Raw genomic sequence first — 27,757 nt, forward strand, 5'->3', positions numbered from 1 at the left:
TCAACTTTTAAAATTTATTGACCAACCAAATGTGATAAAAACGTAAATAATTTTCAATGAAATGAGTCATTAAATATTTTCAGAGAACTGTACAATAACCGTCTTCACAAGTTAATATCCTGTGCAACTGCAGTAGCAACGTCGACCCAAATAGTAGGCATAGCGATCGAATCGGCTACACTGTCCGTTCAAGCAATAAGTGTTTGGACAGTATGTACTTTCAATTCCTATTCCACCGCCAACTCCCCAGCTACCATCAATTCCTCCAATTCCTCCGATGCCACCGATACCACCAATGCCTCCGAGGCCACCAATACCACCAAGGCCTCCGAGGCCACCAATACCTCCAATGCCTCTGTCATACAGCTGGGCTGTAATGTAAATAGAACAATATTTGTATGATAATAACAGAGATAATAATAAACATTGTTCACGAGATTTAAAAAGGATTTTATAGGTAGAATAAAGAGCAATGTAGCAATCGATATGAATAGTTTAATTTGCTTTAGACATGAATAAGTACTAGGTAAGCACCAACCTAAGTGCCTCTCCATGAATCCAGTTTGATATTCATTATATTTATATAAATATAAAGGCAGGGATAATGGCAGCCATTAAGTATAAAATCACTGCAGTTTTGTACCAAACTGGACTTGTGATTCACGAAGACACACACACACACACGAAAGTGTATTCCGTCACATCCTTGTAGGATGTGTTAAAAAAGTCGTGGAATCGGCCCGTACACCATTTGGAATGATACCAATTCCTCTCGCCACAGTACAAAGCTATATCGGATGATCACATAAACAAGACAGGTTTAACACAGAAATGTAATGCTGTTTACAGTAGTTAAATGTCTGGCAGTGGATGTTTAGAAAAAACAACACACGAACAAACTAAATGACGTTTAGAGCAGCTCTACTATTGGATTATGTGTCACAAGTCTATGCTTGCAAATATACACACATACATCCCGTAAAATATGTGGATCTAGAGAGAATGGTACCTGAAGATATGTAGGCACGCAGGCAGGCCCATCATTACCATCAGGCAAATATATAGATTCTAATCCGTAAAAGAATATCTATTCAGCTAATGATGAAATGTAGAGTGGAATCTTACCCGCGACTGTAGCAACCAGCATGCAAAGAGCCAAACCCACAACGGTCTTCATAGTTGAGGAATGCTTGGATATGTTTCCTGTAGGATACGGTCTTGTTCAGGTTCAAGTAGTTCTGGTTCTTTTAAACTGAAATCATGCTTTTTATACAAGATTCACTTCCTGAAAAAGTAATGTAAAAATAATCAATCACGCTCCTTTAGTTTGAGGTGACCGTGTATTATACGCTATCTGGTTGTTGTGGCTGTTTTGTCTTTCCATCGTTTGTATACGTCACTGACATTAATCAAGAGAAGCGAACATAGTTGATGTCGCACTAATCAGATGCAAGTCAAGCGGGAACAATGACTAATATATATATATATATATATATATATATATATATATATATATATATATATATATATATATATATATATATATATATATATATATATATATATATATCATCAGTCATGTTATCTAGTTAAAGGAAATATTGTGCTTACCTAGCTTACCTATTACATGAATCCGATAGAAATAGTCATGTCCTACTATTCTATCATTCTATTAGTCATAACGTAGACACTTGTTGCGAGGATATTACTAGTAAGTGTAATTGTGTAAACATATTAAGTGAACAAGTTAAAATTCATAACTTAAATACAAGGGTCATATTAAAACTGCATGAAACGATCTTTAAAATATTTTAAAATAGACAAGGTTCTGATGTGTAATTGTCATTTCCACTAGATAGGAATTGAACTGTAATTAATTTATTTAAATTTAGATCTTGTTTGCCGTTCCTGCATGGAGACATACGTAGAAATAGGGCTCACTTATTTGTTTCATGAAGAAAAGAAAGGATATTGTTTGCGTTACTTATCCGTTTTGGTTTCCAATAGTGAAACTAAGACAGGAGTTTCATTGTGACCTATTCCTGAATTTGATAAAGTCAGGAAGCTCTCTCATATAATATCATGATCGAAACTTAGTATCTATTTGAAAATCATCCTTGTAATGTTATAATAATATAACGCTGATCCATTTATCTGACAATATTTACGAAGCCTCTTTCTCACCTAATCCTTGTTTAAAACTTGCACGCACGTTATGCCTTTTTGTGTTTGAATTTTGCTCTAGTCGTCATCTATAGGAATCACTTGTTCCACAAAACAGTAACATAATCTTGCAACAAATTATTAGCACTATTATGTCACATCAATACATATATTTAAATAGTTTAGTGAACACCGTATTGTAATTTTGCTTTGATATTACTAAAAGCTTGGAAGAAGTTATACAAATTATTTCGCTGATTCATATTGTTTTCAAAATAGTAAAATAGATAGAATCATTTGTCCTTTTCACAGATTTTAAAATTTCAGTAAACGTAATAATATATTTGAAATTCATATATTATCTTAATTTTTCTTTTATCCATTTCACTGCCGATATTTGCATAATCCGTTGCTAATATACCCTTGTCTTAAACCTCGCTTCGTCAATTTTTCAAATGATGAGTTTATGTACCAATTCTCCTATATCCTTCGTCTGCCAGTAGTCTTAATTTCTACCTCAGAGCAGTAGCACAATAATAAAATATGCCATTATATTGTCATAATAATCGACACATTTTACGATTTTCCAGAAACTGGTATTGTATCTTTGCTTTGATATATCACATTGTTTTTCTAATCTGACATAAAATAAAATATTAACGAACGTTTTTTTAAATTCAGGTTTAGAGAGAACTTGCAGTTTCGATGGTTCAATAAACGTTATCCTTTAATTCATTGGCATTTCATTGTCCTATTCGTTTAGAGAAATGTAGCGATGTTAGCCACAAAGATATAGGCGCTCCTACAAGCTGTGGTAATCAATTTGATAATATCCAATGAAATAACGCCTTAGTTCCTCTAACGGTCATGGTAGGCAGTCAATATATTTTTTAAATTTTCGTGAACATCGTCTTAAAATCTCACTTTCATTCGAGACAAATGCTTAATTTTTGCAGAAAAAGATTTGTGTATACACGCATGTTTCGTTACTCTAGCTGTTTGTTCACATGGAACGTGCTAGAGTAGTAATATTGAATAATGGTATAATTTTTTACGTTACAAAAATACTTTCGTTTTGCATTCTTAGAGAATTTAAAAAATGGAACCTGCGAGAATAGTAAAATTGAATATCAGTATATTGTTTACGTTGCTATTTATATATATAAAATTTCATTCGAACCATGATTTGGAAAGCTGCAGCATGAAGGGAAATTAAAATGTTTTTGAATAAACTTGATTTTTAAATTCAAATTAGTTTTAGATGAATGAAATAGGCTGTCATTGAAACTGTGGTTCTGGATGAGCATTGAGTAATCGAATTCGCACGGTAGCAGATAAACCACATCCGTGACAACTCAGTTTTTCATTTTGATATGACCAGGGCCGCTTACGATTTAAGAGGATATAACTCACCACGTAACTAGATTATTGCCAAGAACAACTTGCTGTGTGAACGAATTGTGACATTATGTAGATCGAAAATGATTTAAAACAAGCGACATCATAAGAGATAACGTGAAAATGATATATTAATGGCACTTACGTTTGTATAAACACGATAATGAGTTAGCGTACTTCTATACATAAATTATATTTCCTTCTGTGCTGTTACCATATAATTCTTTTTACGGACATTGTTGACCCTATATTACCCTTTCTATTTGCTTTATCAATATATTGGTATGTTATCTCCATTGTAGCTGTTATAAAATGTATTGGTCGTGGTTTGCTATAAGTTTTGATTATTCTCTTGGTAGATATTGGAAAAATTAAGACAGATGTAAACCAATTCTATTATCTGCAACCTGTGATACATTGTCTAGAATGACGTGTTAAAATAATCCAAACTGTTTCGTGCACATAGATTTTATGAAATTGATCCGATGTTCCTTATTTCCTTATCACATCCAGCATGGTTGCAGAGGAACACACACATACACACACACACACACAAATTGTAGTGAATGTACACATACAATATAGACCTTTACAATTTATTTGAAGCTTCCATTTAATTAATCTCGTCTGCTGTTTCATCGAGACATTTTAAGAACGTTAATAGATGTGTAAGTACCTTTATCCTTGTATTAATTTTGCCCATTTGATTTGGCGTTTCTTATTTCCTTATCACACCCATAATGGTTGCATAGGAACCTAATGCACATGGTACAGGTGCAAAGTCTCTGTTACGAAAGTAAATGGTAACAAAGCTGAGCGAAAACCACCATCAAATCAGTGTATTTCCCTGCTCGAAATGCAATGGTCCAGTCTATAACCGTATAGACCAAGAGGCACTGTAGACTGTATAGAACAATGGTATAAATGCAAGACTTATGATATGCATACATAATTATAATATGGAAGACATTCTATGCTTTGCAATATATGTAATAAGTGTCTTCAATATCAGAAGAAAAAAAGGCTTGAGTGAGAGCCCAGTTTTTAAATACAGACTTTTCCATAGCGTATAATAATATTTAAAAAAAGATTTGAAGGTTGATGTAATTATTCATTGTAGACTATTCGGTGTCTTTTCCTCTCATAATATTTTATAAATGTTTGATCAATATTCCAATGGTTTAAGTACAATAAATAAAATTGCCATTTAATCGAAATATTCTGAATTGCTCTCTATAGATATACACGATGTGAAGAAGATGGCTGAAACATATTGAATTTAATTTTTTTTATGTACAGAAATTAACTTCTTTATACAACACTGTTGGAGAGCAGTGATATTTCGGTTAGAAATCCATTGTAATGTTGAATGTCATTGTTTGAGTGAATTTACGGGTAATGTAAGATCATTTTTTAAAATTCTTCTGCGCATTAAAGCTCTAAGTTAACAACCTCAAAGATTCAAATGTATCCCTGATCATAATTTAAACTCTTTCCTTATATCAATATAAAATTAAAATAAATAATATTAACATTATGCCGATCTAGTGCTATATAAGTTTTATAGCGGCATTAAGTCTTTCTTTATGTCTTTCTTTATGTCACTCGAGAATTGAGGTTCGGACATCTTCAATTTATATTTGAAATTATAAATGAAAATAGATAATTAAACGTTTCTGCTTCGTATAGTTAATCACTTTCTTACAAGTCATAATCATTTAAAACTAAATTCTTCTCTAACAGACTTGCATTAATTCTCACAATTTCAGGCAAAAGGATATTTATCTTCGAGAATTGATATTTTGCAAAAACGGATATCCTCAATTTATATTTTGAAAACATAAATGAAAATAAATAATTAAGTATTTTTGCCTCATGTAGCTAATGACTTTCTTACAAGCCATAATCATTTAAAACTAAAGTCATCTCTAACAGAAAAACATAAAGTTTTACAATTTCAGGCTAAATGATATTTGTCTTGCGATGTATTTGAAGTGAAACATTTTTAACCAAATTATGAAAGAGGTGGAAAATACATTTTAACAATTGAGAAAGAAATGTTCTAAACAAGTTTTAAAGGAATCGTGTTTGTAAATCCAAATTCTTATCTTGAAAAAATTATTAAAGTGAAATCAAAGCTTGATATTGTCCTTTCTGAGCATCATCGAACACGCCTATTGTCCTAACTGCATCCAGCTTCTTACGCTTCAATCAAATCGCTAGATTGTGGCTGCCAGATCAAAGTTTGAAGTGAAACCCTGTAGAACAGCAATGTCATTCAAGCAGAAGTAATTCAAGTTCGGTAGTACTTTCACCAAGATTTAAATAAGAGAGAGAGAGAGAGAGAGATGATTATGATCCATCGTAACCCATTAAGATGCTCGGTGTTGTTGTTGTTGTTATTGCAGGGTTTAACGCCAATTTTCAGCACACGATAGGCTATATATGGCGGCCAGTATTAATGGTGGAGTAAGAACCCAGAAAAAACCCGGAAAGAACCAGCGATTCAAGAGTAGCTACTGGCAAGCTTCTTCACATATCCACATTGGCTGAATCCGAGTCTCGAGCCCACTGAGACAGAGGTGAAATGGCAGTGATCCGTAACGGTGAGCGGTTTGGACCTCTTGTTCAATCGTGGCCCAGAGAGAGAGAGAGAGAGAGAGAGAGAGAGAGAGAGAGAGAGAGAGAGATTAGCATGACCAACCGTAACCCATTACAAAGCTCGGGGCCTAACTATACTGGGAGCTTTTTGGAATTTCATGGCACAAACATGCATAGGAATTTCTCCTTTTCACATGAAAGGCGATTCCTCTGTCCAGAAAATCTCCACTCGCCTAGCCTAGTAGATTTATATATGCTCATGATGCCCTAATCACCAACATCTAGTTTCGTGCTCTCTAACTTTACTTCAAGCGAGAAAAAAATGAAACCTTGTTTTTAAAGGAAGTCTCTTTGTGATGGTATAAACCTCCACTAAGCCTATTACTTCCAATGAGAGCATTTTTAGCGAAAATGAGTTTGTATTTGGAGAGGCACATCTGCAGGTTAAAAGAGTTGTTTAATTATATGAAAGAAGACAGTCGCATTTGGGTGGGGTTTTCACGAGCAGTAGTACCGTTGAAAAAAATCTTAGTTGCATACAATACCATCCTGTTTACTGATGTGGAACCATTGGTCTTGTCGTTTGGTTCGAATTGCAAGGACTCTCATAAAATCCAAACGTCAGGTCTCTCTGCCCTCGTCAATTTTTTAAAGAGGTACTAATGTGTTGGCTACAGAATAAGAAGTAAAACCTACTTGGATGACAACAATATGGCTTGGAAATTTCATCCCAAATGTATATTCGGGTACCCCTCCTAGGAATATAAGTGATTACACTGTATTTAATTGCAATGAAAGCCAACAATCTTTTCGGTAGTGAAGGAAATTTATATTCCTTGGTAAAAGCAAATATAGCAAATATAGAAAATGTGCGCAATCTTTTGTCCAGTATCCCAATTTTCTGTTGCAAATGAATTAATGACCAGTTTCTTGCTGCACTACATTGGGACTCGATGATATCGTGATTCTGCTAATTTAGTAGGTGCTAGAGATGTACCGGAGATTTACAAAGGAAAAGGTGGGACAGAAACTGAGACAGGAAGGGGTATAGGGCTTTTTCCAGTAACCCCCTTACCGAATTTGAGACGCTCAACATTGGGCTTTGGGGCAATAATTTACTGGGATATTCACCATTTTTATCCTGAAAATGAATCAGTCAGTGATTACATTGACACATACAGGTGCTCTGTAAATAACTCTAGACCGGAAGATGTGGTGAGTATGCCTCAGAAGTTTCATGAAGGAGGTCTGCTTGCAAAATCTAGCAATAGATCAGCATTTCGTCATTTACCAGCTTTCCTATCCGTAGATTCAATAATGATGGCAAATACGATGTGTTCAAAATGATTCTAAATCTGATCATTCCCTACTGGTACAGAATTAAATACCAGATCAGAGTAAACAAAGGCTTAAGATAGGATCTTAAAAAATGGGAACAATTTATTCAGGACTGTACTGACTATATACAGTGATTTGGGAATACTTACAGGCTTTTGAATTCATTTCAGGGACCAGTGGACACATGGTTTGTCCCAGTGATTGGCTACGTGAAAGGATTATGGGAATATTACCTTCTTAAAATTATTATCTATACTATACAGTTTTGATTTGGGGAAAATTTCTTGAAAAGATAGGGTCTCTTTTCGATGTTGACAAAAAGCAGTTCTCTCTCTCTCTCTCTTTCTCAATCATTCTGTCTAGATAAAAACTTCGCAGTCTCCAGCAGAAATGCCGTTTGTCCGAATTAAGTCTTTTCTACCCTAACATAAAATGTAACAATCAAGGTCAGATATATTCCTGGTTAGTAAAACTTCATTGGTGATGTTATTTCTCGTTTTCAGTGTGACAGAATCGAGCAGCTGCATCCAAGTGTAAGAAAACTACCAAGAAGATCCCAGACCATGCTTAGCATATCTTAACCTCGAAGCTTACTCGGTCATGGCACACTCTTGGAATTGATGAACGTTTGCTATGCCACCTAGATACCCACCCAGACAAATCATAGTTGATTTGTTCATTTCGATTTGGGTCCTCGCACCAAATCGTACGTTAAGAGTTAAGAGAGCTTAAAGTTTGAAAGAGAATTGTGGACGGGGAGTTGAACTGATTTGTGTCTCATTGTGGTAGCAACTGAAGGGCCTTGAGATAGAGGGAATTAAATTGCATATCTCGTCCTTTTATCCGTATTACAGTTACTTATACATATATGGTGTTAATCTTCTACTAGACTCGAGGGAAGCAATAATCTAGTGACAGAGACAGAGGAATGTGTGTGTTGGAGCAAATGCTTGAAGACATAGAGACACTGTTATCACTCGGCTCACCACATGACTATTACCTTTTGATTCATCTTAGCTCTAATGTCTTCACATTGAGGAACGCAAAGAACCTCATGGAGGACATGAAGCTATCAATGTCAAGACTAACATTACTCAGCGTTAAATGAAAATGATAATACCCATTTGTCAGACTTAGGCAATACTATTTACCCGAATACTCTTCTTTGTGCTTTGGAAGCAATTCTGAATGGTACAGGAGCAAGTTTTCCACGTTTATTTTCGTGTGAAAGGTGAATGGTTAATGACTCACACATATATCGAAAGCAAAATGCGGATACAATCATTTTATTGATGTGATACTGGATGACGACTATGGATTATGGGACTCGGTTGATTTATAGCTTAAATGTAGTGTAACAGGGGCTGCCACTTTTCGTTTTCTAAGTAATGTGACCAGAAAATTCCGCTAACATCGGACGGAGGGTGAAATATATGATTCCCAAACAATTGTTCATTTACTTCCGTCTGATGTAAGTTACAGATTGCAGCTTAATGAAGTTTGGATTTAACACATCGTAGCAGTTAACGTGTGTGTTTCGTTTTGTAAGATTCGTTTGTGTACTAAACAGTTTAAATGGGTCGATCAGTCTGCTATAGTGTAAGGGAGATCATTCAATGTGCTAGTTACAGTCTACTTCACAAGAGTTGCTTCACTGTATGTTCAAGTATTAAGACTACGATTACCAACTTTCTGATTACGGTGCAACGGACAATTTTATGCACATAATTAGTTCTACCTCCATCTGGTTAATACCTAAAGTCAAACGTGAGGTCAAAAAATTCATATCTTTGGATCGTCAGATGAAAACAAAGAATAAGAATACGATTCACTTGACCCAAGACCTGAATGGCAGTTTATAGCAAATGTTGTTTATGCACCCCGACCCCAAAGTTACGACTGCTTTTTTCAAGTCCAAAGACCATTTTTGACACCAAGTGATTCTCGCAGTGTAAACATAAGCCGTTGCAATAGATTATAAATCGTAGAAGTATAGTGTACTAAACAGCTTGTTGCCATTCAAAATGGTTGTCATCGAGGCAGTTTATGACATAGTTTACTTGCTTTGAACTCAGATATTTAGTGCCTTCGGTGCCTAATGTTTTTACTAGCCGACATTGGTTTTTATATCTCTTCACATTACTAAGTAACCATAGGAAGTACACATGCCTCATATCACTTTCAAGTACAGCACCCGCCAGAAAGACTAAATTTCCAGTTGTGATTCTAATGCATTAAGAAAGAACGCTCTCTCAAGACGACATCAACTTTTAGAATTTATTGACCAAACAAATGTGATAAAAACGTGAATAATTTTCAATGAAATGAGTCATTAAATCTTTTCAGAGAACTGTACAATAACCGTCTTCACAAGTTAATATCCTGTACAACTGCAGTAGCAAAGTCGACCCAAATAGTAGGCATAGCGATCGAATCGGCTACACTGTCCGTTGAAGCAATAAGTGCTTGGGCAATATGTACTTCCAATTCCTATTCCACCGCCAACTCCCCAGCTGCCATCGATACCTCCAATTCCTCCGATGCCACCGATGCCACCAATGCCTCCGAGGCCACCAATACCTCCAATGCCTCTGTCATACAGCTGGGCTGTAATGTAATAAGAAAAATATTTGCATGATAATAACAGAGATATTAATAAACGTTGTTCACGAGATGTGAAACGAACATTATATGCAAAGAGCAATATAACAATCAATATGAATAGTTTAATTTGCTTTAGACATGGATAAGTACTAGGTAAGCAACAACCTAGTGCCTCTCTATTAACATAGTTTGATGTTGACATATTTCTACAAATATAAAGGCAGGGAGAAGGGCAGACATTGGATACAAAAATCCCTGCAATGTCGTTCCAAACGAATTGCGATTCACGAAGACAAACGCAGACACACACACACAGACACACACACACACACACACACACACACACACACACACGGAAGTCTAATGTGTCACATTCTTGTATGTTATGTTTAAAAAGGCGTGGAATCAGCCCGTACACCTATCGGAATTTTACCGATTCCTCTCTCAAGGGTACATATTTATTTCGGATGATCACATAAACAAGACAGGATTAACACAAAAAAGTAATTTATTTACAGAAGTTAAATATCTGTAAGTGGATATGTGGAAAAAAACAACGAACATACAAACTAAATGACGTTTTGGGCAGCTTTACTGTTGGACTATGTGTCATAAATCTATGCTTGCAGATATACACACATACATCCCTTAAAATGTGTTTATATAGAGAGAATAGTACTAGGAAATATGAAGGCACGGAAGCAGACCTATACTTTCCATCAGGCAAATAGAAAGATCCTAATCTGTAAAGGAATATATATTAAGCTAATGATGATTTGTATAGTGCGATCTTACCTGCGACTGTAGCAACCAGCATGCAAAGAGCCAAACCCACAATGGTCTTCATAGTTGAGGAATGCTTGGATATTTTCCCTGTAGGATACGCTCTTGTTCAGGTTCAAGTAGTTCTGGTTCTTTTAACCTGAATTCAGGCTTTTTATACAAGACTCATTGCCTGATAAAGTAATGTAAAATTAACCAATCACGCTCCTTTACTTTGAGGAGACCGTGTATTATAGTCTATATGTCTGTAGTGTCTGCTGTGTCGTTCCATCGTTTGTATACGTCACTGACATTAATCAACAGAAACAAACCTAGTTGATGTCGCACAATCAGGTGTAAGTCAAGCTGGAATTATGACTAATTATATATAAATATATATATATATGCCATCAGGAAATATTGTGCTTACCTGTTACTTGAATCCGAGGGAAATACTCATGTCGTAGTATTATATCATTCTAATAGTCATACCTGACACTTGTTGCGAGTGAATTACTAGTTCGTGTAATGGTGTGAACGTATTAAGTAAACAAAGTTACAATTCACACGTTCAATACAAGGGTCATACTAAAACTGTTTGAAACTATATTTAATTATTTTAGAACTGACAAAATTGTCAATTTTAAACATAGTTTACTTGTTCAAGTCAGGGTTCTGATGTGTGATTTTCATTTCCACTAAATCGGAATTGAACTGTAATTAATTGGTTTAAATGTATATGCCACTTTGTTTTCAGTTCCTATATTGAGATATATAGAGGAATCAGGCACACATATTTGGTTCGTGAGGTGAAAAGAAATTGTTTGCACTAGCTATCCGTTTTGGTTTCCAATAGTTGTACTCTGACAAGCGTTTCATTGTGACCTTTTCCTGAATTTGATAATATCAGGGGGCTTTCTCATTGAATATCAGGCTCGAAATTTGGTATATATTTGAAAATCATCTTTGTAATATTATCATAATGTAACGATGATCCATTTATCTGACAATATTTACGAAGCCTCTTTCTCACCTAATCCTTGTTTAAATCTTGCATGCACTTTACGCCCTTTTGTGTAGTCGACATCTACAGGAATTATGTGTTCCACGAAGCAGTAACAGATAAACTTGCAGCAAGTTATTAGCACTACAATGTCACATCAATACATATATTTGAATTGTTTAGTGAACGCCGTATTGTAAATTTGCTTTGATATAACTAAAATCATGGAAGAAGTTACGAAAATTGTTTTGCTTATTCATGTTGTTTTCAAAATAGTGAAACTGATATAATATTTTGTCCTTCCCACACACTTTAAACTTTCTGTAAATTTAATAATATATTTAATATTCATACTTTCCATGTTATCTTATTTCTACTTTTATCTATTTACCTGCCGATATTTACACATCGCGTGTCCGTTTCTTCCTTCTCCAAATGATGTATTTGTGTACCAACTTTGCACTATCTCTCATCTGCCAGTAGTCTTAATTTCTGCCTAAGAGCAGTAGAACAATAATAATATATGCCATTATATTGTCATCACAATCGACACATTTTATGATTTTCCAGAAACTGGTATTTTATCTTTCCTTTGCTGTATCACATTGTTTATTTGAGGTGTAGGAATGCAACTTAATTTGCGACGAAACTACACCCTGAGTCCACTAAAAGATAACCAATAACAATAACTACATTTCCAAAAAATTCGTGAGCAGAGTATTATAATCTCAAGTTGATTATAGCCAGTGTATATGTAACCTGGGACAGAAATGTTCTTTTGTAACGGCGAACATATCTTTACAGGACTTGAAATGAACTTTTTACAGCAGATACTAAAACGTTTTCTTTTTATATTATAAAAATAATAAGTTGCGTTTCTAATCTGATATAAAATAAAATAATAACGAACGTTATTTTAATTTAGATCTAGACAGAAATTGTAATTTCGATGGTTCAATAAACTTTATCCTTTAATTCATTGGCATTTCATTGTTCTGTGCGTGGAAGAAAATGTATCGATCTTAAACACAAAGATATAGATGCTCCTACTAGCTCTCGTAATCAATTTGATAATATCCAATGAAATAACGCCATAGTTCCTCTAACGGTCATGGAAGGCAGTCAATATATTTTGAGACTTTCATGAACATCTTCCTACAATCTCACTTTGATTCGAGACAAATGCTTACTTCTTGCATGCTTCATTACTCTAGTTGTTTGTTAACATTAAATATGCAATAGTAGCAATATTGAATTCAAGTATATTGTTATGTTACAAAAATTATCTCGTTTTGGATTCTTAGAGAATTTAATCTATCAATGAACATGAATATATTTTAATCGGTACAAAATGTACAATGTTCTTGGAAAATTACAGATAAAATATATTTGGATAGTTTTCTTGTAAGATTGTGCTTAAGAGGTGTTTGTTGGTGTGATGAGTGAATCTTAATATACTATAAGTGTATAACTATATATACGCTTTGATTAGTAACATTACTATATATATATATATATATATATATATATATATATATATATATATATATATATATATAATTCGCAACATGATTTGGAAAGCTGCAGCATGAAGTAAATTACAATGTTTGAATAAACTTGATCTTTTAATTCAAATTTATTTTAGCTGAATGAAATGTGCTGTCATTCAGAACGTGATTACGAATGAGGTTTGAATTATCGAGTTCGCACGGTAGCAGAAAAACCACATCCGTGACAACTCAGTTTTTCATTTTGACATGACTAGGACCATTTACGGTTTAAGAGGATATAACTCACCACGTAACTAGATTATAGCCAAGAATAATCACTTGCCGTGAGAACAAACTGTGACATTATTTAGTTCGAAAATGATTTAAAACAAGCGACATCATAAGAGATAAAGTGAAAATGATTTATTGATTGCACTGAAGTTTGTAAAAACACGATAATGAGTTAGTGTACTTCTATACCCGGATTATATTTTCTTCTTTGCTATTACCATATCATTTTATTTTACGGATATTATTGACATTTACAATATATATGAAGCTGCCATTTGATTAGTCTCTTCTGCTGTTTCATCGTGACCTTTTAAGAAAGTAAATAGATTTGAAAGTGCCTTTATCCTGGTATTAATTTTACCCATTTGATTTGGCTTTTCTTATTTCCTTATCACACCCATTATGGTTGAAGAAGAACATAATGCACATATTAATGGTGCAATGTCTCTGTTATCAAAATAAATGGATTACATTTCTCCGTCGAATATGTATAAAATTGTTATGGAGAGTTGCAAATGTATTATATAAGTCTTGTATTCTGAGTCAGATGCGTAATATATTGGGTATGCCCATCCGGAAGGCCAGTTCATCTTCTGTATGCAAAATCAAAAGTTTCTAATTCATTTTATTTTAACATTCCAAACTAGGAAAATTTTAAATGTTTTATATTGTAATGATTGAATGAATTTGCGCGTATAAACCATATATTATAATCCACGAATCCATTAACAATGTTTAGAAAATTTGAAATACGTGTTGTAGCTTGAATGAAAAACATAATGAAAATGTTATTACTAGTTACTACTGAGGACTAAATTCCCATTGTATATACAGGCACCATGCGTCCCAGAAAGGGAAATCCTGCACGTGCTATGGGTGTAGGCACTTCACACAGTTTTACTAGGTCCGGGAATGTTGTTGTTGGAATAGTTTACAATATCTATAGATACACGATGTGCAGAAGATGGCTGGATATTTTTTTCAAAAGTGAAAACGGTGAATGGAGATAACTTAATATATGCAGTTGTTAACGAGGCGCAAACGTTTATGGATTACATTTCGATATTGCACCATTAAACTGGAGAATGGTAGCCTTATTTGTGGACAGTATTTTAAGTAGAACTTAGCTTACTTTACTCTGATACAATGTTTCCGTCTATCATTTACGTTCCTGCCTATATTGAGGATGAAGAATATAATAAAATTGAGAGGACAATATGGAATCAGTATTGTTTAGTATGTTTATGTACACATGTTCATAGGTACAAATGCTGTTGACAGTACTTGTTAAATGAGCTGCAAATTTCCTATTAGGGAAATGAATTTCATTCTATACGTGGACCGCAGCATTTGAAAGTATTTAATAATAATGAAGTTAATGTGTGTATTGTGTGCCTATATTCTGAGCACACGATGAATGAGTTCCAGGATTATAAATGCTGCAAGGGCGATGAACGAGGACACGTAGCGGAGTATTGCCAAACACGAACATGTGAAAGATCTGACAAGTATCCATGCATTTTGTGAATAGTGTCAAATGGACGAAAGTTGATTGATTTGATAAATATCCACGCCCCAGATATAGTGATTGAAACGTGTAGTTATTTTTATGAGGTAAAATAATACGAAATGAATTATAGGAGTAAGAGCTCTATTGTGGAAGGTGATATTATTTCAGTATTTCCTGAATGGAACAAAACGCATGTTGATGGTGTATCTGTTCAATTTGCATTTAAGTGTTCAGAAGAATTAGTATTCAAACAAATCATTTAGTGATCATACATCATAAGTCATTTTTTAGGGTACTTCGAATTAAAGTCAAACAAGGTGGAGATGACGAATGGGATGTATTCACAATAGACTTAACACAAATGAATTGGACGTTAATGATTTTATTGCGTTAAATGTCTAATCTTAACAAATGAACTTTCACCCGTAAAATCAATTTGAAATTGTCCAACATATAGTTAAGTTTACATTAGAAAGTCTTCCAGTTAAATAGAACATTAAAATGGAATAATCACATGAAAGCCAGTTTTGAAGAAGACGTAGAACGTAGATATTACAAAATATAGTCATTGGAGATATTTTGCAAAATTTGAAAAAATATAACATCTAATTCCAATGTAAAATATTACGTTAAATTACTGGAAACATATTTCTTGTAGACAGAACTTAAATCTGAAATTTTCCTGACAACAGCAAATTGCAACAAATCTCTACAGAGAAAATCAGATGAAATCGATTTTATCAATGCAATGGAAACAACAATTATCACTAGGTGCATCACAACTTGTATCCAAATTATTCAACATATGTATTTTTAGCATTATATTTACTACGTTATGTTTCCTTCAACATTAATATACATGTGAATCATTTTACGTATTATTTAATTTCATACAATCACCTTCAGCTATTACTTTGCTTCATTTATAATATATTTAAGATATTATGACCTACTAGACGAATGGAAAGAAGGTAATATCTGTATCTTTCTCATGCTGGATCCATATTTTCATCCAGTAGGCCTTTACATCTAGTTATTAGTATTCGTTGTGTCTATGTTAATAGCAATTTAAAATTTTTATGTGCAAAAATTAACTTCTTCATACCACATTTGTACTAACTCATTCCCTTATGCAAATCTAGTATTTTTATTGGAATATGGCTGCAACAAATTCATAATTAACTTATCATATATACGTTTAGGACGAAAATATTGAATCATTGGTACGAAAAATACAACCCTGTTGGAGACAGTCATATTTCTGCAACAAATATATTTTTTATAGATCGAAGCAAATAATGTTGAATGTTATTGTGTGCGTGAATTTATGGGTATTGTATACTAACCTTTTTATAATTCTTTTACTTATTAAAGCTCTATGTTAACAATAGAAACCTCACATAATCAAATTTATCCCTTATCATAATTTAAAGTCTTTCCTTATATCAATATAAAATTAAAATAGATAATATTAACATTATACAGATCTAGTGCCATATAAGCTTTATAGCGGCATACAGTTATTTTTCTCCATATCATTTGATAATTGAAGTTTTGCAAATCGGACATCATCAATTTATATTGTAAAAACATAAATGAAAATAAATAATTAAACTTTTCTGCTTATATAGTTATTCACTTTCTTACAAGCCATGATCATTTAAAACTAAATTCTTCTCAAACAGACTTAAATTAAATCTTACAATTTCAGGCTAAAGGATATCTATCCTGCAATGCAGTAGAATTTAAACATTTTTAACTAAACGATGAAAGAGTTGAAATATAAATTTTAACATTTGAGAAAAAATCTTCAAAAGAAGTTTTAAACCAATTGTGTTTGTAAATTCAAATTCTTATCTTGAAAAAATTATTAATGCGACATCAAAGTTTGATATTGTCCTTTCTGAGCATCACTGAACACGCCGACTGTCTAAATTACAGCCAACTTGTTACGTTTCAATCAAATGTCCAAACTGTGGCTGCCACATCAGAGTTTGAAGTGAAGTGAAGTGCATTCAAGCAGAAGTAATCCAAGTTCGGTAGTACTTTCACCAAGATTTAAATAAGAGAGAGAGAGAGAGATGAGCATGATCAACCGTAACCCATTAAAAAGCTCGGGGCCTAACTATACTGGGATCTTTTGGGAATTTCATGGCACAAACATGCACAGGAATTTCTCCTTTTCTCCTGAAAGGCGATTCCTTTGTCCAGAACATCTCCACTCTCCTAGCCTAGTAGATTTATATATGCACATGACGCCCCAATGACAAACATCTAGCTTCTTGCTCTCTAGCTTTACTTCAAGCGAGAAAAAAATCAAGCCTTGTTTTTAAAAGAGGTCTCTTTGTGATGGTAGAACCCTCAACTAAGCCTATTACCTCCAATTATACATGGACGTCGGCATTCTTTGCGAAAATGAGTTTCTATTTAGAGAAACACCTCTATATGTTAAAAGAGCTGTTTAATTATATGAAAGAAGACAATCGCAACTGGGTGGGTTTTTCACGAGGAAAAGTATCGTTGAAAGAAATCATAGTAGCATACTATACCCTCCTGTTGATTGATGTGGAACCATTGGTCTTGTCTTTTGGTACGAATTGCACGGACTCTGGTAACATCCAAAACGTCAGGTCTCCCTGCTCTCCTCAATTCTTTAAAGAGGTACTAATTGTTTGGCCACAGAACAAGAAGTAAAATCTGTTTTGATGACAAAAATGTATTTTGGAAATTTTATTCCAAATGCAAATTCGGGCACCCCTGCTATGAATGTAAGTGACTACATTGTATTTAATTGCAAAGAAAGCCAACAATCTTTTCGGTAGTGAAAGAAATTTATATTCCTTGGTAAAAACAAAGATAGCGAATATAGAAAATTCCCCATTCTTTAGCCAAATACCCCAAGGTTTGATGCAAATGAAGTAATTACCGGTTTCTTGCTGCGCTGCATAGGGACTGGATCACATCGTGATTCTGCAAATTTAATAGGTGCTAGATAAGCACCAGAGATTTACAAAGGAAAAGGTTGTGAAAAATAAAACTGAGACAGGAAGGGTGTAGGGCACTTTCCAGTAACCACCTTGCCAATTTGAGACGCCCACCATTGAACATAGTGACAATAATAATCGGAGATTTTCAATATTTTTATCCTGAAAATGAATCACCCAGTTTCCCCATGTGGATTGTGAATTGCGTATACTCAATAATGATGGCAAATACTATTTTTTGAAAATGATTCCAAATCTGATAATTCTCTAATGTATACAATTAAATACCAGATCAGAGTAAGCAAAGGCTGAAGATATGACAATTAAATACCAGATCAGAGTAAGCAAAGGCTGAAGATATGATCTTAAAAAATGGGAACACTTTCTTCTGGACTGTAATGACATTATATTTCTCTCGATCGTCTTAGAGTCTCCAACGATAGTCTAGATTTCATAGGCGACAGTGATATGGGTATAATTACAGGCTTTTGAATTCATTTCAAGGGCAGAAGGATACTTGATTTGGCCCCGTGCTTGACTGAGTCAAAGTGATATCGGTATATTACCTTCTTAAAGGTATTTACTGTACTAACATCGGTTTTGATTTTGGGAACATATTTTGAAAAGATAGGGTTTCTATTTTGTGTTGACCAAAATGAAGTACGTTGTCTCTATCTCTCTCTTTCTGTCTATATAAAAACTTCGTAGTCGAGTTCAGAAATGCTTTTGTCTTTCTTACCTTTACATATCATAGAACAATCAAGGTCAGATATATTCCTGGTTAGTACGACTTCATTGGTGATGCTATTTCGCTTTTACAGTGTGACAGAATTCAGCCAAGTGCAAGCAGACTCCCAAGAATATCCCAGACCTAGCTTAGCAGGCTTTAACCTCGAAGCTTACTCGGTCATGTCACACTCTTGGAATTGAAGAAAGACTGCTATCCCACCTAGATACCCAGACAAAGCATAGTGATTCGTTCATTTCGATTTAAGTCCTCGCACGAAGTTGTAGCAAAGGTTCTGACAGCATTACGTTTGCAGGAGAAACAGTAACATGTTAAACATCTGACAAGTATCCATGAAGTTTCTGAATAGTGTCACATGGATGATAGTTGATTGATTTGATAAATATCGACGCCCCAGATATAGTTCTTGAAACGTATGGTTATTTGTATTAGGTAAAATAATACCAAATAAATTATATGAATAATAGCACTATTGTGGGAAGTGGGGTTAGTTCAATATTAGCTGAATATAACAAAACGCATGTTGATGGTGTATCTGACCAACTCGCATATAAGTGTTCAGAAGAATTACTATGCAAACAAATCATTTAGTGATCATACATCATAAGTCATTCTTTAGGGTACGTCTAATTAAATACACGGAAGGTGGAGATGACGAATACGATGTATTCATAATAGACTCAATAAAAATGAATAGGACGTTAATGATTGTATTCTGTTAAAAGTCTAATCTTACGAAATAAACATTAACCCGTGCAAACAATTTGAAAATGTCCAACAAACTGTTATCCAGGTAAATACAACATTAAAATGGAATAATCACACGAAGGCCAGTGTTGAAGAAGATGTAGAAGGGAGATATAATAAAATATAGTCATTGGAGATAGTCTGGAAGCCTGAATACTCTTCTTTGTGCTTTTGAAACAATTCTGAATGGTGTAAGTGCAATTTATCCACGTTTTTTTAGTATGGCGGTGAGTCGTTATTGACGCATTCATATACCGATATAAAAATGGGTATACAATCATTTTATTGATGTAATACTGGATGACGACTATAGATTATGGAATTCGGCTGATTCATAGCTTAAATGTAGTGCAACCGGGCCTGCCAGTGTTCCTTTCCTAACTAATGTGACCAGAATGGTCCTCTAACAACGGACGGAGGGTAAAATATATGATTCAATAAATTTTAAAATTTGATGTCGTCTACATATAGTGTTATTCCTAAATGCATTATAATTACCAAAGTTACAACGGGAAAGTTAGTCTTCATCGTGAGTGGTGTACTTGAAATTGATGTGCGGCATGTGCACTTCATATAGTTACTTATTAGTGTATAGAGATGGAAACAATGGCGGCTAGTATACGTTTGGCACCGATGGTGCTAAATATCTGGGTCCAAGGCAAGTAGACTGTCTCATAAACTGCCTGGATGACAACATTTGGACTTGCATCAAACTGTTTAGTACACAATACTTCTAAGATTTATAATCTATTGCAAGGGCTTATGGTTAACTGCGAGAATCAATTAGTGTCAAAATGATCTTTGGACTTGGAAAAACAGTCATAACTTTGATGCTGGGGTGCATAAACAATCTTTGCTATAAACTGCCATTCAGGTCTCTGGTCAAGTGAATCGTATTATTATGCTTTGTTTTGATCTGACGATCCAAGAATATGAACATGTTGACCTCACGTTTGACTTTAAGTATTAACCAGATGGAGGCAGCGATAAATATGCGCATAAAAGTAACCCCTGCACCGTAATCAAAAACCTGGTAATCGTACTCTTAATACTTGAACATACAGTGAAGCATCTTTTGTGAAGTAGACTGCAACTAGCAAATTGAAATATATTCCTTATACTGTAGCAGACTGATTGACCCATTTCACCTGTTTAGTACAGAAACGAATCTTACAAAACAAAACACACACGTTAACTGCTATGCTGTGTTAAATCCAAACTTCATTAAGTAATAACATAGATGCAAAATTATGAAAAACCGACAACAGTCCAAGCAAATGTACAACTGAATATATCCTTTGGGAATCATATATTTTACCCTCCGTCCGATGTTAGAGGACCATTCTGGTCACATTGGTTAGGAAAGGAACACTGGCAGGCCCGGTTGCACTAAATTTTAGCAATGAATCAATCGAGTTAGACAATCCATAGTCGTCATCCAGTATCACGTCAATAAAATGATTGTATACGCATTTTTATATCGGTATATGAATGTGTCAATAACGACTCACCGCCATACTAAACAAACGTGGAAAAATTGCACTTACACCATTCAGAATTGTTTCCAACGCACAAAGAAGAGCACTCAGACTTCCAGACTATCTCCAATGACTATATTTTGCTATATCTCCGTTCTACGTCTTCTTCAAAACTGGCCTTCGTGTGATTATTACATTTTAATGAATGTTGTATTTAATTGGAAGACTTTCAAATTTAAACTTAACACTTTGTTTGACATTTTCAAATTGTTTTCACGGGTTAATGTTCATTTCTTAATATTAGACATTTAACACAATACAGTCATTAACGTCCTATTCATTTATATTGAGTCTATTATGAATACATCCCATTCGTCATCTCCACCTTCCATGTATTTAATTAGAGGTACCCTAAAGAATGACTTATGATGTATGATCACTAAATGATTTGTTTACATAGTAATTCTTCTGAACACTTAAATGCGAGTTGGACAGATACACCATCAACATGCGTTTTATTCTTTTTATCTAATAATTAAATAAACGTACCTGCCACAATAGTGATATTACTCCATTAATTCATTTTGGTATTATTTTACCTCATACAAATAACTACACGTTTCAAGAACTATATCTGGGACGTGGATATTTATCAAATCAATCAACTATCATCCATGTGGCACTATTCACAAACTGCTTGGATACTTGTCAGATCCTTAACATGTTAGCGTTTGACAATACTCAGTTACGTGTCCTCGTTCATTGAACTTGTGGGATTTATAATCCTGGAACTCATTCATCGTGGCTCAGAATATAGGCACACAAAACACACATTAACTTCATTAATATTAAATACTTTCAAATACTGTTGTCCACGTATAGTTTGGAATTCATTTCCCTAATAGGAAATTTGCAGCTCATTTAACAAGCACTATCAATAGCATTTGTACTTATGAACATGTGTTCATAAACATACTAGACAATACTGATTCCATATTCTCCTGACGGAGTCATTGTTTCAGAGTAAAGTCAACTAAATTCCGCTTAAAATACTGTCCACAAATAAGATTACCATTGTGAGAACTCGATAATTCAGTCTTATATAGATATCTATATCTATATATATATATATATATATATATATATATATATATATATATATCGCTATAATTTTAGTTATCACGTTACGAATCAATGCATACATATTTAGTCATATAGTTATAGTATATTAAAATTCACTCTTAACACCGACATACTCCTTTTAAACACAATCTTACAAGAAAACTATCCAAACATATTTTTTTCTGTTATTTTCCATCGACATTGTCCATTTTGCACGCATATATTCATGTTCATTGATAGTTTAAATTCTCTATGAATCCAAAACGAGAGTACTGCTGTAACGTAAAAATATACTTGTATTCAATATTGCTTCTACCACAGGGTCCATGTTAACAATCAACTGGAGTAATTAAACATGTGTTTATACTCAACCTTTTGTTCTGCAAAATGTATGCGTTTGTCTCGAATCAAAGTGAGATTGTAAGACGATGTTCATGAAAATCTCAAAATATATTGTCTGCCTTCCATGACCGTTAGAGGAACTAAGGCGTTATTTTATTGGATATTATCAAATTGATTACCAGAGCTTGTAGGAGCGACTATATGTTTGTGGTTAACATCGCTACATTTCTCTAAACGCATAGGACAATGAAATGCAAATGAAATAAAAATGATAAGGTTTATTGAACCATCGAAACTGCAAAGTCTGCCTAGACCTAAATTAAAATAACGTTCGTTAATATTTTATTTTATGTCAAATTAGAAACGCAACCTATTCTGTACAATATAAAAATAGAATGTCTTAATATGTGCTGTAAAAAGTTCATTTCAAGTTCGTTGTTAATAGATAAGTCCTGTAAAGATATGTTCGCCGTTACACAAGAACATTTCTGTCCCAGGTTACATATACACTGAATACAATCAACTTGAGATTATAATATTCTGCTCACGAATTGTTATAAACGTAGTTATTGCTGTCGGTTACCTTTTAGTGGACTCAGGGTGTCGTTTCATCGCAACTTATCTTACATTCCTACACCTCAAATAAACAATGTGATATATCAAAGCATAGATACAATACCGGTTTCTGGAAAATCGTAAAATTTGTCGATTAGTATGACAAAATAATTGCATATATTATTAGTGTTCTACTGCTCTGAGGCAGAAATTAGGACTACTAGCACATGTGAGATAAAGCCAATTTGGTACACAAACACATCATTTGAAAAAGGACGAAACGGACAAGGTTTAAGACAAGGATATATTAGCAACGGATTATGTAAATGACGTCAGTTAAATGGATCAAAATAAAATTAAGATAATATCGCAAGTATGAATTTCAAATATATCATTATGTTTACTGAAATATTAAAGTGTGTGAAAAGGACAAAATATTATATCAGTTTCACTATTTTGAAAACAATATGAATCAGCGAAACAATTTTTCATAACTTCCTCCATGCTTTTAGTTATATCAAAGCAAAGTTACAATACCGTGTTCTCTAAACTATTTAAACATTTGTATTGATGTGACATTATAGTGCTAATAAGTCGTTGCAAGATTATCTGCTACTATTTCGTGGAACAGATGATTCCTGTATATGTCAACTAGAACAAAATTCAAACACAAAAGGGCATAACATGCATGCAAGGGTAAACAAGGATTAGGTGAGGAAAAGTATATATTGTCAGATAAATGGATCAGTGTTACATTATGATAACTTTAAAAGGACGATTTTCAAGTAAACACTAAGTTTTGAGTATGCTATTAAATGAGAGTGCTTCCTGACTTTATCAAATTCAAGAAAAAGTCACAATGAAACTCTTCTTTCAGTATCTAAATTAGATCATATGCACCCCAGCATCAACGTTATGACTGTTTTTCCAAGTCCAAAGATCATTTTGACACTAATTGATTCTCACATTTCAACATAAACTCCTGCAATAGATTATAAATCTTAGAAGCATTGTGTACCTAACAGCTTGATGCAAGTCCAAATGGTTGTCATCCAGGCAGTTTATGACACAGTCTACTTGCCTTGGACCCAGATATTTAGCGCCATCAGTGCCAAACTTATACTAGCCGCCATTTTTTCCATCTCTATACACGAATAAGTAACTATATGAAGTGCACATGCCGCACATCAATTTCAAGTACACCACTCACCAGAAAGACTAACTTTCCCGTTGTAACTCTGGTAATTATAATGCATTTAGAAATAACACTCTCCGTTGACATCAAATTTTAAAATTTATTGACTAAACATATGTGATTAAAAGGTGAATAATTTTCAATGAAATGAGTCATTAAATATTGTCAGAGAAGTGTTCAATAACCGTCTTCACAAGTTAATATCCCGTGCAACTGCAGTAACAAAGTCGACCCAAATAGTAGGCATAGCGATCGAATCGGCTACACTGACCGTTGAAGCAATAAGTGCTTGGACAGTATGTACTTCCAATTCCTATTCCACCGCCAACTCCCCAGCTGCCATCGATTCCTCCAATTCCTCCGATGCCACCGATACCACCAATGCCTCCGAGGCCACCGATACCACCAATGCCTCCAAGGCCACCAATACCTCCAATGCCTCTGCCGTACAGCTGGGCTGTAATGTAATAAGAAAGATATTTGTATGGTAATAACAGAGATCATAATAAACCTTGTTCACTAGAGGTAAAACGAACTTTATATGTAGAACAAAGAGCAATATAGCCATTAATACGAATAGTTTAATTTGCTTTAGACATGGATAATTACTAGGTAACCAACAACCTAAGAGCCTCCCTAGGAATCCAGTTCGATGTTTACATATTTCTAAAATATAAAGACAGGGAGAAGGGCAGACATTGAGCAAACAAATCCCTGCAATTTTGTTCTAAATTGAAACTGTGATTCACGAACCCACACACACACACACACACACACACACACGTATGGAAGTGTAATCTGTTACGTCCTTGTAGGTAATGTTAAAAAAGGTGTGGAATCAGTCCGTACACCTTTCGGAATTATACTGATTTCTCTCGCAAGGGTACATAGCTGTATCGGAAGATCACATAATTTAAACATGACAGGATTAACACAGAAATGTAATTTATTTACATAAGTTAAATTTCTGACAGTGGATGTTTAGAAATAAACAACACAGGAACAAACTAAATGATTTTTAGGGTATCTCTACTGTTTGACCATGTGTCATAAGTCTATGCCTTCAAATATACACACATGCATCTCTTAAAATGTGTGGATATAGAGAGAATGGTACCAGGAAATATGCAGGCACGCAAGCAGACCCATAATAACTAACAGGAAAATAGATGGATCCTAATCTATAAAGGAATATCTATTCAGCTAATGATGAATTGTATAGTGCTATCTTACCTGCCACTGTAGCAACCAGCATGCAAATAGCCAAACCCACAATGGTCTTCATAGTTGAGGAATGCTTGGATATTTTCCCTGCAGGATACGCTCTTGTTCAGGTTCAAGTAGCTCTGGTTCTTTTAAACTGAAATCATGCTTTTTATACAAGATTCACTTCCTGAAAAAGTAATGTAAAAATAATCAATCACGCGACTTTACTTTTAGGAGACCGTGTATTATGGGCTATCTGGCTTTTGTGGCTGTTTTGTCGTTCCATCGTTTGTATACGTCACTGACATTAATCAACAGAAGCGAAGCTAGTTAATGTCGCACTAATCAGATGTAAGTCAAGCGGGAACTATGACTATTATATATATATATATATATATATATATATATATATATATATATATATATATATATATATATATATATATATATATATATGTATGTATGTATGTCATTAGTCATGTTAACTAGGTAAAGGAAATATTGTATTTACCTATTACCTGAATCCGATAGAAATACTCATGTCGTACTATTATATCATTCTATTAGTCATAAAAGAGACACTTGTTATAAGTAAATTACTAGTTCGTGAACATATTAAGTGAACAATAGGTTAGAATTCACATCTTCAATACAAGGGTCATACAAAAACTGTTTGAAACGATCTTTAAAATATTTAAGAACAGACACAATTTTCACATTTCAACGTAGTTACTCGTTCAAGTCATGGTTCTGATGTGTGATTTTCATTTCCACTAAATAATAATTGAACTGTAATTAATTGGTTTAAATTTAGATACCACTTTGTTTTCCGTTCCTGTATATAAGGCACACTTATTTGTTTTCATCAAGAAGTGGAAGTAAATTGTTTGCGTTACTTATCCGTTTCTAATTTAGATACTGAAAGAAGAGTTTCATTGTGACTTTTTCTTGAATTTGATAAAGTCAGGAAGCTCTCTCATTTAATAGCATGCTCAAAACTTAGTGTTTACTTGAAAATCGTCCTTTTAATGTCATCACAATGTAACGCTGATCCATTTATCTGACAATATATACTTTTCCTCACCTAATCCTTGTTTACCCTTGCTTGCATGTTATTCCCTTTTGTGTTTGAATTTTGTTCTAGTTGACATATACAGGAATCATCTGTTCCACGAAATAGTAGCAGACAATGTTGCAACGACTTATTAGCACTATAATGTCACATCAATACATATATTTAAATAGTTTAGGGAACACCGTATTGTAACTTTGCTTTGATATAACTAAAAGCATGGAGGAAGTTATGAAAAATTGTTTCGCTGATTCATATTGTTTTCAAAATAGTGAAACTGATATAATATTTTGTCCTTTTCACACACTTTAATATTTCAGTAAACATAATGATATATTTGAAATTCATACTTGCGATATTATCTTAATTTTATTTTGATCCATTTAACTGACGTCATTTACATAATCCGTTGCTAATATATCCTTGTCTTAAACCTTGTCCGTTTCGTCCTTTTTCAAATGATGTGTTTGTGTACCAAACTGGCTTTATCTCACATGTGCTAGTAGTCCTAATTTCTGCCTCAGAGCAGTAGAACACTAATAATATATGCAATTATTTTGTCATACCAATCGACAAATTTTACGATTTTCCAGAAACCGGTATTGTATCTATGCTTTGATATATCACATTGTTTATTTGAGGTGTAGGAATGTAAGATAAGTTGCGATGAAACGACACCCTGAGTCCACTGAAAGGTAACCGACAGCAATAGCTACGTTTATAACAATTCGTGAGCAGAATATTATAATCTCAAGTTGATTGTATTCAGTGTATATGTAACCTGGGACAGAAATGTTCTTGTGTAACGGCGAACATATCTTTACAGGACTTATCTATTAACAACGAACTTGAAATGAACTTTTTACAGCACATATTAAGACATTCTATTTTTATATTGTACAGAATAGGTTGCGTTTCTAATCTGACATAAAATAAAATATTAACGAACGTTATTTTAATTTAGGTCTAGGCAGACTTTGCAGTTTCGATGGTTCAATAAACCTTATCATTTTTATTTCATTTGCATTTCATTGTCCTATGCGCTTAGAGAAATATAGCGATGTTAACGACAAAGATATAGGTGCTCCTAAACGTTCTGGTAATCAATTTGATAATATCCAATAAAATAACGCCTTAGTTCCTCTAGC

General features: G+C 33.9%; 1 protein-coding gene and 1 long non-coding RNA gene across 4 annotated transcripts; both read right to left on the reverse strand.

Annotated features, from left to right (window-relative positions):
* LOC149787732 (uncharacterized) lies at positions 1–25,795 on the reverse strand. Of its 3 annotated transcripts, none has more exons than XM_089973943.1 (2): positions 25,565–25,795; positions 1–371 (listed from the first exon to the last, which is right to left on the reverse strand). In XM_089973943.1, the coding sequence occupies exons 1-2, from the start codon at positions 25,614–25,616 to the stop codon at positions 112–114; spliced, it is 312 nt and encodes a 103-aa protein (XP_089830069.1). In that variant the 5' UTR covers positions 25,617–25,795; the 3' UTR covers positions 1–111. The 3 variants fall into 3 exon arrangements, with proteins under 3 accessions (XP_089830069.1, XP_089830067.1, XP_089830068.1); XM_089973941.1 differs by lacking the exon at positions 25,565–25,795 and adding an exon at positions 1,126–1,335; XM_089973942.1 differs by lacking the exon at positions 1–371 and adding an exon at positions 24,418–24,788 and having other exon boundaries at positions 25,565–25,767.
* On the reverse strand, positions 9,764–11,113 carry LOC149787733 (uncharacterized). The gene is made up of 2 exons (XR_016424094.1): positions 10,900–11,113; positions 9,764–10,107 (listed from the first exon to the last, which is right to left on the reverse strand). It is a non-coding gene; the product is annotated as an uncharacterized LOC149787733 (long non-coding RNA).
* Positions 25,796–27,757: the final 1,962 nt, after the last annotated feature.

Source organism: Sinohyriopsis cumingii, chromosome 11 (assembly GCF_028554795.1).
Source record: "Sinohyriopsis cumingii isolate HCF-2022 chromosome 11, ASM2855479v2, whole genome shotgun sequence".
NCBI classification, from domain to species: domain Eukaryota; kingdom Metazoa; phylum Mollusca; class Bivalvia; order Unionida; family Unionidae; genus Sinohyriopsis; species Sinohyriopsis cumingii.

What these genes read in the sequence shown, in the direction of transcription:
- LOC149787732 (XM_089973943.1), bottom strand. Translation starts at nt 25,616, where the DNA reads ATGAAGACCATTGTGGGTTTGGCTATTTGCATGCTGGTTGCTACAGTG. An exon ending in GCTGGTTGCTACAGTGGCAG is followed by an intron (nt 372 to 25,564) that starts GTAAGATAGCAC and finishes TTTACATTACAG; the next exon opens with CCCAGCTGTATGACAGAGGC.